This window comes from Nuphar pumila, chromosome 9 (assembly GCF_984573655.1).
Source record: "Nuphar pumila chromosome 9, dmNupPumi1.hap1.1, whole genome shotgun sequence".
In the NCBI taxonomy this organism is placed as follows: Eukaryota; Viridiplantae; Streptophyta; class Magnoliopsida; order Nymphaeales; family Nymphaeaceae; genus Nuphar; species Nuphar pumila.
Window position 1 is genome coordinate 123,439,380 of NC_143257.1, and position 16,880 is coordinate 123,456,259.

Genomic DNA, 16,880 nt, shown 5'->3' on the forward strand with positions numbered 1-16,880 from the left:
TGGGCTAATCCACGGGGTTTGTGTTTGGATTTTTATGATAATAGATGTCTTTTATCCTTGGATAAGCGTTGAGAACAAATTTTATGGTAAAGAGAGGTATCTTATCCTTAGGATAATTGTTTCTTTTTTTGAAATATATATGGTAATCAGTTATATTCAAAAAGGTCACAGCTAGTTGTACTCCCCCGTGGACATGGAGGACCTCAAGGGTTTTACCAACCGAAGGCCAGCGAATGTGTTGTCCGTGATGTGGGGTTTTCTCCTTGGATTATTAAAAAAAAAAAAACTATTTGTGATCATAGTTTTTTTTTAATTGGTAGTATTTTATCTTGGAATATTTCATTTTTCTTTTGTTTGGATGCTAACTGCTGAAGATTAGTTTTGTCTAAGCATTCTCGGCAAAAATTCAATTAGAGATCTATATTTGGGGGCAAAAATCCATATTTTAGGCAAAAATCCAATTCAAAAGCCATATTCAAGGCAAAAATTCATGAATTTAAACATAATTTCGTAATTAGATCCATATCCAGGCAAAAACCCATAATGAACTTGTTAAAACATGTAAAATGGTGAACAATGGTGGACAAATCGAGTCATACGATCCAAACAAAGTAATTCAACCCATTATCCAAGATTGTTCAAGTTGTTCTCACATCGACATCAAACAACTAACATTTGAAATATAGCATTTGAGTACGGTCCAAACAAACATTGAACTTGTAACAGTTATTACAAAACAAACATAACTAATGTTTTGTTTCATCTTTTTTGTTCATTTCGTCCAACCCTGGACAAGTCATCAAACATACCCTTAAAGTCAAATTTATATTGGGACCTACTCAGGTCTGACCCTTGACAGCCCTAAGTGAGAATTACATAGGACTGGAAAAGTAGATGAGTTGTGACAAGTCAAACACTAACACTCAACGGTGAGTGTTTGGTTTGGCTTGGCTCAGCTTGCTTAAGCTCTTTAACTAGATAGAATGAAGATGGTCGAAGTGTTTGGCTTGCAAGCAATCAATAGAGTTGAAACCAATGGGGCTTAGCTTGTCTAGTAGGAGAGCTAGTGTACGTCAACTTGTGTTGGGACTTTGCATGTTCAAAACCCAACGGTATAGTTGTATAACTTGCCTTTCAAAAAAAAATGAATAGAGTTGAAATCCTATTGCTTATAGTCTTGAAACTATGTACTTATTTTGTAAATAAGTCAGTTTGAGATTGGCTCGTTAGGTTTGAAGTCCAAAATTTATGATTTTCAGTTTTATAAAAAGGTTTCTTTGTAAACAAATCAACTTGAGATCCACCACAATGACAAACGTTAAAAATGGCAAAATCTTGTTTTTCAAAAACTTGCGAGAATTTGAAATTTTTTCATAAATCTTGCGTTTTTTGACAAAATCTTGGCAATAAAAAATAATTTTGAAATATTAAAATTGTTTTTTTATAAAAAAATATTAAGAAAAATACATAGTTTTTCACGATAAATATCCGTTTAAAACATAAATATCACATTTAAATCATGGTATTTATTTTTTTTCATAAATCTCACGATAATTTGAAAATCTCGTGAGAAATTGTCATTTTAAACTTTCAGGCAATTTCTTGTGAGATTTTCATAAATCTCACGATATTTGCCACTATGAGCTCCACTCATGAGATTTTCTTGTGAGTTAACAACAAGAATGAGCTAAGCTTAAACAACCTCTATTTAGTTCATTGGGCTTTCTTACTAGCATTAAAGAAACCCCCAAAAGCTTGGTTTAGTCATGAAAAAGATTGGAGCTCTGATTTTCAAAGTTGAGTTTAACCTACCTAACATAGAGGAATGACTTACCAACAAGGGCTCCGTTGGTAAGCTCCGCTTGTCTGGTAGGAACAGCTAGTGCATGCCACCTTGTGTTGGGACGTTTCAGTTTCAAAAGTCACTGGTAGGGGTCTGCCTAACCCCAGCTTGCCTTTAAAAAAATGAATGACCTAGTACATGACACGTGCTAGTATTTTTTTTTCCAAAAAAGTAGCCGACGAAAACATAGTTTTTTTTACATTATTTTATATTTTAATATATAAATGTATATTTCTGTTAAAATATCATTAAAATTGTTAGAAACTATAAAAATAATAAAATAATAGTTATAATATTTTTTAAGGAAAAAATAAGTCATAGTATCAAAGCATTTTGGTGTACCTTAGTAGGTCCTATCCTTTAGAACATCTCTCTTACTTAATTTATCCATAAGGATGTGTTGAACATAGTTTAATGGCTGGGAATCATACTTTATATCATGTTTTTTTTTTAAATAAAACCATGAGTTTTAAGTTGTGAAATATTTGTGTATGTGAGCCACTCAGTTTTTATACCATTAAAAATTCTTATTGTATATTGCAAAAATATTATTTAAAATATTCTATGTAGGTTACATCTATTGAGTTTTTTTTTTTTGATATTCTATCATTTGATTAGACAATTTAAGATGGAAACAAGTTAGAGCAGACAAAAATTTAACGCCAAAAATAACATAAAACGAAGTCCTTGTTATACGGGTAGGTTTAGATGCAGCCCTAAGTGTGTCCTAGTGTGTGTATACGGGTAGGCTGGCTGGTTAGTGGAGGTGCTTGACCAAGCTGATGGTGGGTCGGGCCTGGTCAAGCCCGACCTGTTAACCTACTGGGTCAACCTATGCCTGGTTCAGGTTGGTCCCGATTCTAGAACAAAGCCCACAGCTTTCCCATGGTCCTAGCTCGGGTTGGGCCATGTTGGGTTACAAGTCATCCTATATTCACAATATTATTTGTTTGTTTTCTTTAATGCATAAGCTTTTTAATAAAAATTTGAAAAATACAAAATAAATAAATAAACGGGATCCAATATAGATTCATTTTTTGAATCACATACTATATATAGAGAGTCACTCAAATATAAGAACTAATGTGTGAACTACGATTTTCATGATTTTTTGGTTCTTTTCTCTAGAATCTAATTGTATGGATGTGATCTACATGCTTGATTTTATAAGACCCCTCTCTTGAATAATCCAATTTTGATGTACAACTGAGATTTTCTTAAGGCTTTAAAATTAGTGGCTCACAATCTTCATAAATATTTAAGCATTCAAAAATCACATTTTTTCATAAAAAATACATGATCGAATGGTTGATTCCTAGCAAATTCACTATGCCAAGCACATTCATATAGTTGGATTTGCAAAAAAATGGCTGTAAATGCCCATATGTATAGTTCTCATATTTTAGTGATTATATATATAAGGGAAACCGTCCAATCAAAGAAAGGTCCAAAATCTACCACCGATGACAATTGATAGTGTTCCTTCTTTAATGATCAGACATTATATATTGGATTCTTATCATTAGAGTGACATGTTTTGGATTATGAATTTTTTATTTTTAGATGTGTTTTTTAAAGCGCTAAAAATCAATGGCCCACAATACTTTGTATTATAAAATTTTAAATGCATTGTGAGCCGACAATTTTTTACTTTTCAAAAAACATTTTTATATGTTGTAAAGTCTCAGTGTAAAGCATATATTGGATTTTTAACATTCATTTAATGAGTGACATGTTTTGGATTATGAATTTTTAAATTTTAGATGTGTTTTTAAAGCGTTAAAAATAAATGAACCACAATACTTTGTATTATAAAATTTTAAATGCATTGTGAGCCATCATTTTTTTACCTTTTGAATAACATTTCTATATGTCGTAAACAGGGATGTAGCTAGGATTCATGTGAGGGGGGGGCAAAGAGGGGTGTACCAAAAAAAATTTTATTTGTGTGATAGTCGGGGGCAGCGCCCCCAAAATTTTATTTTTTTAGATAAAATAAAAAATGGCTACAATTATTAATAAAAATCTATTTCATATGGACAAATCAAACTATTTGCTGCAGTCAGGGTTGGGCTAGGACTGGACTGGCTACAAAAATGGATACAAATCTATTTCATATGAAATCAGGGCTGGGCTAGGACTGGGCTTTTAAAAAAAAAAACAAAAAAAATTAACTGTTTCGGGAGGCAGGGCTGGGCTACAGCCCAGTCCTGCCCCCCTTAGCTATGCCCTTGGTCGTAAAGTCTCCATGTAAAGCATATATCAGACTTTATATATTGGATTTTTATTATTCATTTAATGAGTGACATGTTTTGGATTATGAATTATGAATTTTTTATTTTCAGATGTATTTTTTAAAGCGCTAAAAATCAATGGCTCACAATACTTTGTATTATAAAATTTTAAATACATTGTGAGCCATCATTTTTATATGTCGTTAAGGGTATATTTTATTTTGAAAGACAAGCTGGGGTTAGGCAGAACCCCTACCAAAAACTCTTAAGCCCCATGAGGCTTACCACATGGTATCATAAAAATCAAATATATGAGGTCTGTCAAGAGATACTCAAGCATTAGAGAATGGCAGCTGTTCCATCATGATTTGGGATCTTCTTTTGGTTGGTCTGCCCCCCTTCCCAATATATATATATATATATATATATATATATATATATATATATCATGCCCATGAGCCAGCCTGTAAGCCTGTGGGCTGGGCTAACTCAATCCAAGATGTTGTCAAGTTGGGTTTAAACTCAGTTCAGGTCCGGTCTTCTTTTGAAAACTAGTCCCAAGCCCAACCCATTCAGGCCGGCCAGGGCCAACTGATCCGTTGTCCAGCCCTGTGTGCATGTGTATGTGTGGGGTGTATTGGCATGTGAAAACTTGGGACATTTGCTTAGCCCAAAATGGCAATCATTCTCACACTAGTGAGAATTCATTCTCACACTAGTGAGAATGGTTTTAGTTGGCCCCATTTCTCAAGTGCTAGCAAATGTAAGAAAATGGCGTGGTGAGATTTCAAAACACATTTGAGGTTATTTGATTCATTCTCATGTGATTCCCAATTACATTGACCACATTTCATAATCATATGATCTCTAATAACATGAGATGAAATCAAGTGATTTTGAATCAGACATGCAAGCAAATGTCTGCAAAATCACAATATTATTGTCTGCTTTTCCTAAAGTAGATGCACTGCAAAAAGGAAACCACATTTCTTCCTCAAATGCAAGAAGACCTCTCTCTCTCTCTCTCTCTCTCTTTGTTGTATCTCATAAAACTAAGGTACAGTTGTTTTGCTCCAAATAAAAAATCATTCTCTCACAGGAATTTGCCCCCCTTCTCTTTTTTTGTTTCTTGAAAGGCAAAGAATTTGCCCCATTTGTCATGTGCAAGCAAACATGAAAGGGGCATTGGAACTCCAAGTCATATATATGGTTGTCTTACCCCCGATAGAGAATCAATTCAGGGGAATTACCATGTCATCCAAATCATCATGGTGGGATGTCCATATCTTGGATGGACCCTGCCATTTGTTCCAATGTTGTCAAGCTTGGGATGAATGGATTGGAGGGTTTAAAACAGATGCCTCACAAACACACACCCAGGGAGGTTGCCCAAGCAGTCGCGGGCCCATAGAGAAGAGAAGAGAAGGTGTTGACACCTTTGTCCCAAGTTGGGCTCCCACCTGCTGTATGGGATGCCTTTAACTGGTGAGCTCTCTGAGAACTTGGGTGTCAGTGAATTCACCCCAAGGTTTACCTCGCAGGGGCAGACCCATTAAGCGACATGGCTCTGGGAGAGAGAAAAAAAAATGGTTCAACCAGAACTGCTTCTTTTGGGTGCCATCCATTTTCAAGATGAAGGCTATCATGCCCCTGACATGATCCTCTCTCGTTGTGCAATTCCAGATCACATTGTCCACCAGGTGATCTTCAGAAAAACTTGCTCTTCTCAGAAAGAGAATGCACTGCCATAAGGAAGCCAGTTTCCTCTCTCTCTCTCTGGTTGTTGAGATTGGTTCCTTTCGTGGATGGCTGGGCTTCCTTGCTTGTTTTGAACTTCTCACACTCAATTCTTTTCCACAGAAATGTGTGCATGCTAGCTTTTAGAATTCCCTGTCAATTGCTCTCTTTTTCTTTTTCTTTTTTAAAGGTTGGCTGGAGCAATGTTGTCAGTATCATATAGCTAGAAGATCGTTAGGATACTGACCTGAATCTGTTATTTTTTAACAAATATAAAAATAACTTAAAACTAATTTTAATATTATTTTAATAGTTTTAACATGTGTCATGTTCTGATTGACACTTAATATTTTTTTATTGTTTTTTGGCTGATTCTGAATGATTCACTTGAGAATCTGTATGGGCCTATTCACCTGAATCGTTGGCCAAACGATACAGGTTTGATTTCGATATTGACAACATTGGGTTGGAGCACCTGAATAATACTTGCAATTTTACATGTAAATGTGGGACAGGGTCGGAACCACCTTGTGGGTAGGGTGGGCACGTGCTTACTCTCAAACAGAAAAATCCTCTAAGGGTTAATGGGTTAAGGTGGGCAGTGCCCACAATGACCCAATGTGCAGGTGGGTAGTGCCCCGGGTCAGGGTGGGCACCACTCTTGCTCGACCCAAAGGGATAATTGGTGACATTTTAGTTCTTTTTTTGGTTTTCTACTTGATTAATGCTGCATTTACTTGTTGATTAGCTATTTTTGTAGTTCATTTTATGATGTCATTGGTGAAATTTTAAGGTTCTCTTGTTTTCTACTTGATTATGTTGCATTTACTTGTTGATTCTCAGATTTCGTGGTTCATTTCACGATGAAATTGGTGAAAGTTTACGTTTTTGAGTTTTCTATTCGATTATGTTGCATTTACTTGTCGATTCTCTGTTTCTTCAATTTAGATTGGTAAAACTTTATATATTTTTATGTTTTCTACTTGATTATGTTGCACTTGCTTCTTTGTTTCTATAGTTTATTTTACATGCAATTTGTATAATTTTATGTTTTCTTTTTGTTTTTTTTACTTGATTATACTGTGGTTATGAGCTTCTATATTTATGTGGTTCATTTATCATTCAATTTGGAAAAATTTTATATTTTCTAGAATTCTACTTGATTATACTGTTTTTTTTTATTTTCAAGATTGTTTTGGCAATGCAATTAGTGAAATTTTAATTGTTTTCAATTTTTGTTTGAATATGTTGCATCTTCTTTTTGGACCTATAAGTATATGTAAGTTGAGGGAGAGTTCACTTTTTACCTTTTGGTTTTTGGTTTTTTGTTAATTTTTATGGAATCCTATTAGAATATTTGTGTTTTTTTAAAATGATATAAATGTTTAGTTTATAGTTTTAAGGTTTTTGTGTTTTTTTATTTCAATTATCATTAGACATGAATTCATAAATATTATGTGATTTGATTTCGCTTAGAATATTTTAGGGTTTTTTTATCAACTAGCATAAAAAAAAAATTTACGAGTTTTAATTTGATTTTTTGAAACATATTGTTAGCGATTTGTTTTTGTGTTTTGTATTTGTGCTCAACCTAGTTTACAATCCTTGCAGCTCCGCTCTTCTTACCCCAAAGAAAACACGTCATAAGTTGATCATAAAAATTCTCCATTTTTATTGATGCGTGCTATTTCACTTCCAATCATGTCTTAAATATAACAAAGAACATACTCAATTATGCACTTAAAAATTCATTTATCCAAATCCAAATATGAATATGAATAGATTCATTCATTTGCAATGGAAAACAAAAGTTCTTGTTATCACTTTTTATTTCAAAGCAATGTTATTGCTATGGGCATAGATTTTTCGCAAACCCACTATGTGTCAGAGTGCTCAGTCTGGCCAGCCTAACAGTCAAAGGCTATGCATCAATATTTTTTCATATGCTGAATCATTTTATTGGCCCTGCCTAGTAAAAGTTGATCAAACGTATCTCTAAATGCTTATTTTATTTAATCCATGTCACTTATGTGCATAGTTATCTCATATCGATTAGCAAGCACACATGTTTTAGCCTAGTATGTTATGAAGCATATCCCAATTTTATAAATACGCTCAATTATAATCTCGTCACATAAATCACAAGGTTTTTCAACCTCTAGTATGATTACGGCTTAACCAAACAATACACAATCGTTACACCAACAACAATACCATTGCCTCTAACATATTTATCGACACGTCACTGATCAAGCTAACGCTTACTGGACTTAATTTTTTTACCGCATTTGATATGCACCGTTTCAAAGGAGTCCTGGATGGCTCATGAAATCAACTTGCTTAGGTAAAGTTAAGGAACTTGCCTGCTCTCGGCAAAAGTGGCGGCAAATCACACGATTTCTCGTTTCCAAAAGATATAAACGCGATCCAACGAAGGACTTCCGATTCCTTCCTGCAAATGCAAGAAAACCCATCATTCATCGCCCTTTAAAGGACCAACCGCCCATCTTTCTCTCTCAACCTACATTCCCCACCATGGCCAAGAGCACCCAACTTTCCATTCACCTCCATCTCTCCGTCCCACCTTCTCATTCACCCTCCAAACCCATCAGAAACTCGTCTCAGGCCTTCCTCTCAAAGACCCTCGTCGGCTTTTCCGTGCTAAGGCCCAAGAGATTCCAAGAATTTGAGCTCAGGGCTTTGCAAGAAAGAGACGATGGGGGCTCTTACCTTCACATGTGGAAGAGGGCCGTCTCAAGGTCGGAGATGGAGAGGGGCGAGGAGAATCCTCGTAGCTTAGGCGCCGAAGAACCCGGGGACAGTCTCGAGAAGAAGAACGAGCAATTCAGGAAGATTCTGGAAGTTCCGACTGAGGAGAGGGATAAGATTCAGAGGCTCCAGGTGATCGACCGGGCGGCCGCAGCCATTGCGGCGGCGAGGGCGCTTCTCTCGGAGAATCCGGCGTCCGATGGTTTCTCGAATTCGGGCTCGAGGCTGCCGGGGTCGGGTTCGGGTTTGAGGCAGCCAGGATCGAATTCTGTGACAGGCTCCAGTGGGGAAGAAGGTACATTTCTTTCTTGGGTGTTTTTGTTTGTTCAAGTTTTGAACTAGATGCAGGTTATTTTGCTCATATAATGCTACATGGTTATTTTCCTTCTGTTTTTGTTGGTGAAATATGGTTCTCTTTGTTCATAATTGCTACTTCTTGTTTTTTGAATAATAATTTCGACTTGGTTCTTGATGTTGGGCTGCCTATGAGTGATAATGAAAATTACAAGTTATCAATTTCTTTATGTTTTTTCTTCAATTTTTGAGTTTGGTAGCTCCTCTTATTGGTTAGAAATGGTGCTCATAGGCCTTTATGTTTATTATGGGAATTTGAATTGAATATTTGGTTGACAAAATAATGGGAAGGTATTAGTTGAGCGTTTGTGCAGTTTCTTCCCAAATACTACTTTTGATTTCGTACGTCATTTCGATATTTACTGATTGATTTACTGGTTTTATCTTACTCATGTATGTTAATCAGCATTCTTTTTCCATTTTCTGATTGTTTTTTTTTTTTCAAGTGACTACTGGCTTGGTTTTATTGTAATTGTAAATTGTTGCATTTCTTTTCTCTTCATTTTTTTATTTTTAGAGAGTGAACATTGTCATTCTTTATCAAAGAATGCCAGTAGACATATTGCTAATTACCCTTTGCTAATGAATGTTCACTCTTTCCCCACCCACAATCTTCATCATTGTTAGTTCTTGGACTCAGTATTGGTCTGGTTTGCTCACAGAAGCTAAGTCTACTACTTTGATTTGATAGGAGTACTTGGTGGGAATTCATCTGGTTTTGTCTCTAATGCTGTACCTCCATCAGAAGCCTCAAACAATAGAGCTCCTGGTCCAGATTTTTGGTCTTGGTCTCCTCCTATTGATATTGAGGCAGTTTATAAGGACTCACCTCGCTCACAAACAGCAAAAGAGCAGCGTTCTGCTGTAAATCCTGTAACATCTTTGGTGGAGAAGGAGAGATCAATGGACTCATTATCCATTCCTTTTGAAACCAAATCAATGGAGCCATTCCAGAGCAAGCATGATCCACCTCTTCCACCCCTTCAATCAATAGTGGAAGTTGATAGAGTTAATGCCTCAGAATCAAGCTTTGAGTTGCCTTCTCATAAAAAAGATAATGTCGATGCAGTATTTGCGACAAATTCTGCTGTAGCAGCTTCTGTCCTTGGTGATCATGGAGAAGCAGCAACCTATGGAGTGAACGAGGATGGCTCGTGGTGGTGGAGAGAGACTGGAATTGAACAGAGAGCTGATGGAGTGGTTTGCAGGTGGACTCTACTAAGGGGAACCAGTGCTGGTGAAGATGTAGAGTGGGAAGAGAAGTACTGGGAGGCTTCAGATCAATTTGATTATAAAGAGCTTGGTTCTGAGAAGTCAGGTCGTGATTCTGCAGGAAATGTTTGGCGTGAATACTGGAGGGAATCAATGTGGCAGGTGAGTTCTTTTTAATAGCTTTTAGAGGTGTTGTTTTGATATATGCTAAAACAATTTAGTGTTATGGGGAGCGTCTGGACTCAAAGACCCAATGCGAGACATGAGAAATTTTATCCAGCAGTGTCCAAGATTTTGTAAAGAGCAGAGCTGCCAAAAGGGGTTAGATATCTGGAATTCACGATGAAAGTTCAATACCTATTATAAAACAAGCCAGATTTTGAGCCTAAAATGAGATCCAGCCTGCACTCTTTTATCGATCTTGGAGCAAAATATGACCAGTTAATTTAAAGTGCTAGAAATATATGTTATACAACCTTGTGACAAAAGAATTTAAGAAAGGAGATCTCAAGCTTAGAGGCACGTTTTTAGGATCACTATCTTTACAACTTCAATCGCCCCACTCCGGGAAGTCCGAAGAAGCAAAAAGGGGTTTGTTGCGACTGAGTTCCCAGGATACAACTAGGCTTGGACCTCAAGAGAGTCACTGCTTCGTAAGGACAAATGATCTCTACCACACTTGTACTCTGCTAGCCAAATCGAGAAGAAGGAAGAAGAAGATTAGAGAGTCAGAAAATTCTTGTTCTTCAAAAGACGAAATAGAAGATATTTATAGACATTTAGAGAGGCCAAAACGTTTTGCGATAAATGAGATTAATAGCTATAAATCTGACGGTTTGAAAATAGGACGAAAAGATACCTGAACGGTCAATCACCTTTGACTGTCAATCAAAGGCCTTCAAAACCGTCAAACAGTCACAATGCAACATTAACTCGATATTCATGCAACTTTAAAGCCTTTCAAACGGCCAGATAACTCAAAACTGAAAAAATCAAAACAGACATATGCACCTCGCACCACTGCGAGCGTGCGAAGTGCAAAGTGCGTCATCAAAATGCCACATTGCGCCCCAAGCGCCCTTGCGCACACACGCGCGCGCGTGCGAACGGCCCGTCCGTTGCTGCACGATGTGCAGCAATGTCCGCAAGCCACCCAAAGACACAAGGCTTACCAAAGTAAAAGAATAGAAAACAAAGTCTGTATTTAACAACAACAACAACAACAACAACAACAACTACGCCTTCATCCCAAAACAATTGGGGTCAGCGATATGAACCAAAAAAGAAATTCATTTTGGGTCTTCCACATGAATCCTTTTCCTCCAATCATTTCTATCCAACGCCATGTCCTCGGTGAGGTTCAAAGCATTCATATCCTTTCCTATCATCTCCATCCAAGTCTTCCTAGGCCTACCCCGACCTCTTTTAACTAATATATTTTCCCATTTCTCCAACCTTCTAACTGGAGCATCATTAGGCCTTCGCCGAATATGTCCAAACCACCGTAAACGATTCTCTCGCATCTTATTTTCAATGGGTGCAATACCTACCTTCTTACGTATCTCTTCGTTCCGAATCTTATCTTTTATTGTATTTCCACACATCCATCTAAGCATCTGCATCTCAGCTACACTCATTTTTTGAATATGATGTCTCTTGGCAGCCCAACATTCCGTACCATATAGTAAAGCGGGTCTAATAGTCGTCCTATAAAACTTTCCCTTCAACCGCAATGGCATTCTACGATCGCACAGCACTCCAGTAGCACTTTTCCATTTCATCCACCCAACCTTTATCCTATGATTTACATCTCCATCAATTTCTCCATACTTTTGAATGATGGATCCCAAATATTTGAAATAATCATTCACCGGTATATCTTGCTCACCAAGCTTCACTACACTCCCATCACTACTTCGTTGCTTACTAAACCGACATTCCATATATTCAGTCTTACTCTTACTCAACTTAAAACCTCTAGCTTCCAATGTCTGTCTCCATAATTCTAACTTAGCATTAACCCCAGCTCTAGACTCATCAATCAAAACAATATCATCAGCAAACAACATACACCACGGTACATTTTCTTGAATTGATCTCGTAATCTCATCCATCACTATCGCAAATAGGAAAGGGCTTAAAGCAGATCCTTGATGTAACCCAACCGTTATCGGAAAATTGGTTGTCACCCCTCCACAAGTGCGGACATTGGTTACTACTCCTTCATACATATCTTTAATTATACTAATGTACTTGAGAGAAACACCTTTCTTCATCATTGTCCACCAGAGAACGTCCCTAGGTACTCTATCGTATGCCTTCTCTAAATCAATAAAAACCATATGCAAATCTTTGTTCCTCTCTCTATATCTTTCAATAAGTTGTCTAAGAAGATGTATAGCTTCCATAGTTGATCTTCCAGGCATAAAACCAAATTGATTCTCCGATATCATGACAACCTTCCTCAACCTAGACTCAATCACCCTCTCCCAAAGTTTCATAGTATGACTCATGAGTTTTATACCACGATAGTTTGTGCAATCTTGTATATCACCCTTATTCTTATATAAAGGCACCAAAGTACTCTTCCTCCACTCATTAGGCATCTTATTTGTTCGCCAAATCAAGTTAAAAAGATTTGTCAACCATTCTAAACCTTTCTCTCCCAAGCATTTCCAAGCCTCGATAGGTATACCATCTGGGCCAACTGCCCTTCTTGATTTCATTTTCTTCAAAGCCTCTGCAATTTCTTTCTTTGAATCTTGCGCATGAAGTCACGATTTATCTCATGAAAAGGAATGGAGAAGTCTCCAAGATCTTTATTTAAACCACTAGAAAATTTGTTATCTCTTAGATATGGGACTAAACCTTTTAAAGCACATTTGGTGGAAAGAAATCACCAATTTTAAAACTTTCCTAACAATCCCCTACTAGTTTTAAAATATATTTGGCTTGCATAGAAACTTATGCATCAGTGAGAGTGTCTGCATGACTTGAACCCCCACTATTTGAAAGAAAACTTAAATTAACCAAAGTGCTAAGTGCACTTACCTTGAACTTAGCTACTTATATTGTTAACGGAGTTTTCAATCATACATAGGTTTCCAAAAGTTCGATTGTGTGGATTTCATTTTGGCACATTTAGAGCCTTGTGCTTTCCTGGATTCATGAGTGCTCTAGAGAATTGCCAATTCTCATAAGAAACAACTCACATTTCTACACTCATATATGTGAGTTTGTCTAGGTGTACTGTAACACACACTCTAGCCTTAAGGCCTACAAACTCATTAAGAGCTATTAGCTCAACCCTTATATTAGTTACAACTCATGAGCACACATCCGTAACGGGCTTACATAAATATGCTCAATATCTATCATTCATCAATTCGTTTCCCATTAAACCTATGCACGTGGGATCTCCAGCGCTCTAGGTTGGGTATCCTTAGGTGATGACTTAATTGGCTTAATTCCCATTCCCCTCGATGTTTTATTGATGACATCTCTCGAAAGGCCTTTCGTAAATGAGTCTGCCAAATTTTGACATGACTTCACATATTTCAATGATATAATATTGTCATCAATCATTTGTCTTATAAAATTGTGTCTTAGACTAATATGTCTAGACTTCTAATTGTATTTCATATTACCTGCTTTACATATAGCTGATTTGCTATCACAAAACATTGATATAGCAGGTATAGGCTTCTTACCTAGTGGAATATCCACTAGCATATTCTTAAGCCATTCAGGTTCTCTACAAGCAGATGCCAAAGCAATAAACTCAGATTCCATTGTAGAATGAGTTATACATGTCTGTTTCTTAGACCCCCATGCAACTGCTCCTCCACCAAGGGTAAAAACCCAACCACTGATAGACTTGGAATTTTCAAAGTCGGTATTCCAACTTGCATCACTATACCCTTTAATAATAGCAGGAAACTCGGTATAGTGAATTCCATAGTTTAAAGTATGCTTAAGATATCTAAGAATCCTGTTCACTGTATTCCAATGTTGATGACCAGGATTATTAGTGTATCTACACACTTTACTCATTACATAGGCAATATCAGGCCTTGTGCAGTTCATTGCATACATAAGACTACTTACAACACTGACATATTTTAATTGTTGAACACTTGCACCAACATTTGAAGTCAATTTCATATTTAGATCATATGGTGTGCATGCCAGTGAACTATTCATATATCTATACTTTGTAAGAATTTTCTCAATATAATGTGATTGATACAGTGCAATGCTATTATTATTTCTTACAATTTTGATTCCTAAAATAACATCTGCCACACTCAAATCTTTCATATAAAACACTGAAGATAAAAAACTTTTTGTTTGATTTATGCATTCACTATTGTAACCCAAAGTAAGCATATCATCAACATATAAACAAATAATAATAATTGAGTTACAATCTACTTTAGTGTAAACACATTTGTCAGTATCATAAATTTTCAAACCATTATGTACCAGAGTACTATCAATTTTTTCATGCCATTGCTTAGGGGCTTGCTTTAACCCATATAAGGATTTCTTAAGTTTGCAAACTTTGCGCTCTTGCCCTAGCATTACAAAACCTTCAGGTTGCTCCATATATATCTCTTCATCTAATTCTCCGTTCAAAAAGACCGTTTTTACGTCCATTTGATGGATTTGAAGCTTATATATGACAACCATGATAATCATAATTCTAATAGTAGATATTCTGGTTACAGGGGCAAAAGTATTAAAATAATCAATTCCTTCTTTTTGTTTAAAACCTTTTGCAACCAAATGAGCTTTAAATTTATCAATTGTACTATCAACTTTTAATTTCTTTTTGAAAATCCATTTGTAGCCAATAGTTTTGCAACCAACAGGTAAATCGACTAATTTCCAAACACTGTTAGACATAATTGATTCTATTTCATCATTAATGGCTTCTCTCCAAAAGACAGCGTCTTGAGAAGACATTCCATCTTGAAAAGACACAGGATCATTCTCAATTAGAAATGTATAAAAGTCAGAACCAAAATTAGTTGGTTTTCTAATGCGTTTACTGTGTCTAAATTCAGTTTCTGGTTCATCAGCACAATCATTAGAATATTCAACAGGATGTTCATCTACTGTAATGCGATTGCCATCAAGAAGAGAATCAAATGCATTTTTATGTTCTATGAAAGATGCATCTCTAGATTCTATAATAATATCATTAACAATGTCCAGAAATCTATATGCTTTACTATGTTCAGCATACCCAACAAAAGCACATTTAAATGCTTTAGGTCCAACCTTTTTCATTTTATTTTCTGGAATTTTAGCATATGCTAAACAACCCCAAACACGAAAATAACTAAGATTAGGTTTCTTACCAAAACACAATTCATAAGGTGATTTTTCATATTTGGAATAAGGAACTCGGTTAAGAATATAACAAGCAGAAAGTATAGTCTCTCCCCATAAGTTGGAATGCAAACCTGTATTAAGAAGTATAACATTCATCATTTCTACAATTGTTCTGTTTTTTCTTTCTGCTACTCCATTCTGTTCAGGAGTTCTAGGAGCTGACGTTTGATGTATAATACCATTATCTTCACAGAATTTATCAAATTCTCCACCTAAGTATTCACCTTCTCTATCTGTTCTTAAATGTACAATCTTTGTTTTAAACTTATTTTGTACTTCATCTAGATAAAAAAGAAATTTGGAAAATGCTTCAGATTTATGTTTCAACAAATAAACATAACAGAATTTTGAGTAATCATCTATAAAGATAATAAAGTACCTATTGCCATCACGACTCAAAACATTATCCATCGTACACACATCAGAATGCACAAATTCAAGCAATTTGTAATTCTTTTCTACACTAGGAAACGAGAGTGTAGTTAGTTTAGTTTGAATGCATGTCTCACACTTATGTTTATGTTCTATTCTAACATGACAAGGAAGAAGACCAAAGTTATTCATATTATGAATGCAACGAGAGTTTATATGTCCTAATCGTGAATGCCAAAGAAAATAGGAGTCAACCATATAAACAGAAGTAGTAGCTTCATTTATGCTCATTTTGAACATATCACCAGTGGCAAACCCTTTTTCTACAAAGATTTTTCCTTTGGTCATAGTTACAATCCCAAACTCAATAACAATCTTAAATCCATTTCGTGACAGGATATCTGCAAAGATTAAATTTTTTCGAACTTCTGGAGCATAGTGGACATTCTCAAGTGTTAGGACTTTCCCGGAGGTGAACTTGATTTTCCTACTCCCTTTTCCCATCACTTTAGTTGAGAAAGAGTTTCCCATAAAGAGATTGCATCCCTCCCCCACTACTTCATACGACTTATACAAGTTTCTGTCGTTTGCAACATGAACAGTGCTTCCAGTATCTAGGTACCAGTCCTTATTTGCAGCCACCATAAAGGTTTCAGAGATTACAACAACAAGCCTCTCTTCTGACTCATTTGGCTTAGGACCAATCATCTTTTGTTCTCTGCATTCTCTAGCAAAATGACAAAACTTGTTATAAACATAACAACTAATTTTCTTTTTTTCAGTTGGCTTTTTCCCTTTCACAAAATTCTTTTTGATTTTCTGGGTTTTCATGATTTTTTCACCCTTTTTACTGACAAAATTCACTTTAGGATAACTTTCTTTAGGACTCGAATTCTTTTTGTCACGAAGACGAGTCTCCTCCTCAATTCAGATGTTCTTAAGAAGACCATCTAAAGTGA

General features: G+C 36.0%; 1 protein-coding gene across 1 annotated transcript in view; it reads left to right on the forward strand.

The window, feature by feature from the left end:
* Positions 1–8,181: 8,181 nt before the first annotated feature.
* The window catches only part of LOC149829236 (protein LIKE EARLY STARVATION, chloroplastic-like), a 45,980-nt gene continuing 37,281 nt past the window's right edge, over positions 8,182–16,880 (forward strand). The window contains exons 1-2 of the mRNA XM_090017313.1: positions 8,182–8,878; positions 9,629–10,311. Of these exons, the coding sequence (XP_089873439.1) occupies positions 8,350–8,878; positions 9,629–10,311 (1,212 nt within the window). The 5' untranslated portion in view covers positions 8,182–8,349. The remainder of the gene's footprint in view (positions 8,879–9,628; positions 10,312–16,880) is intronic.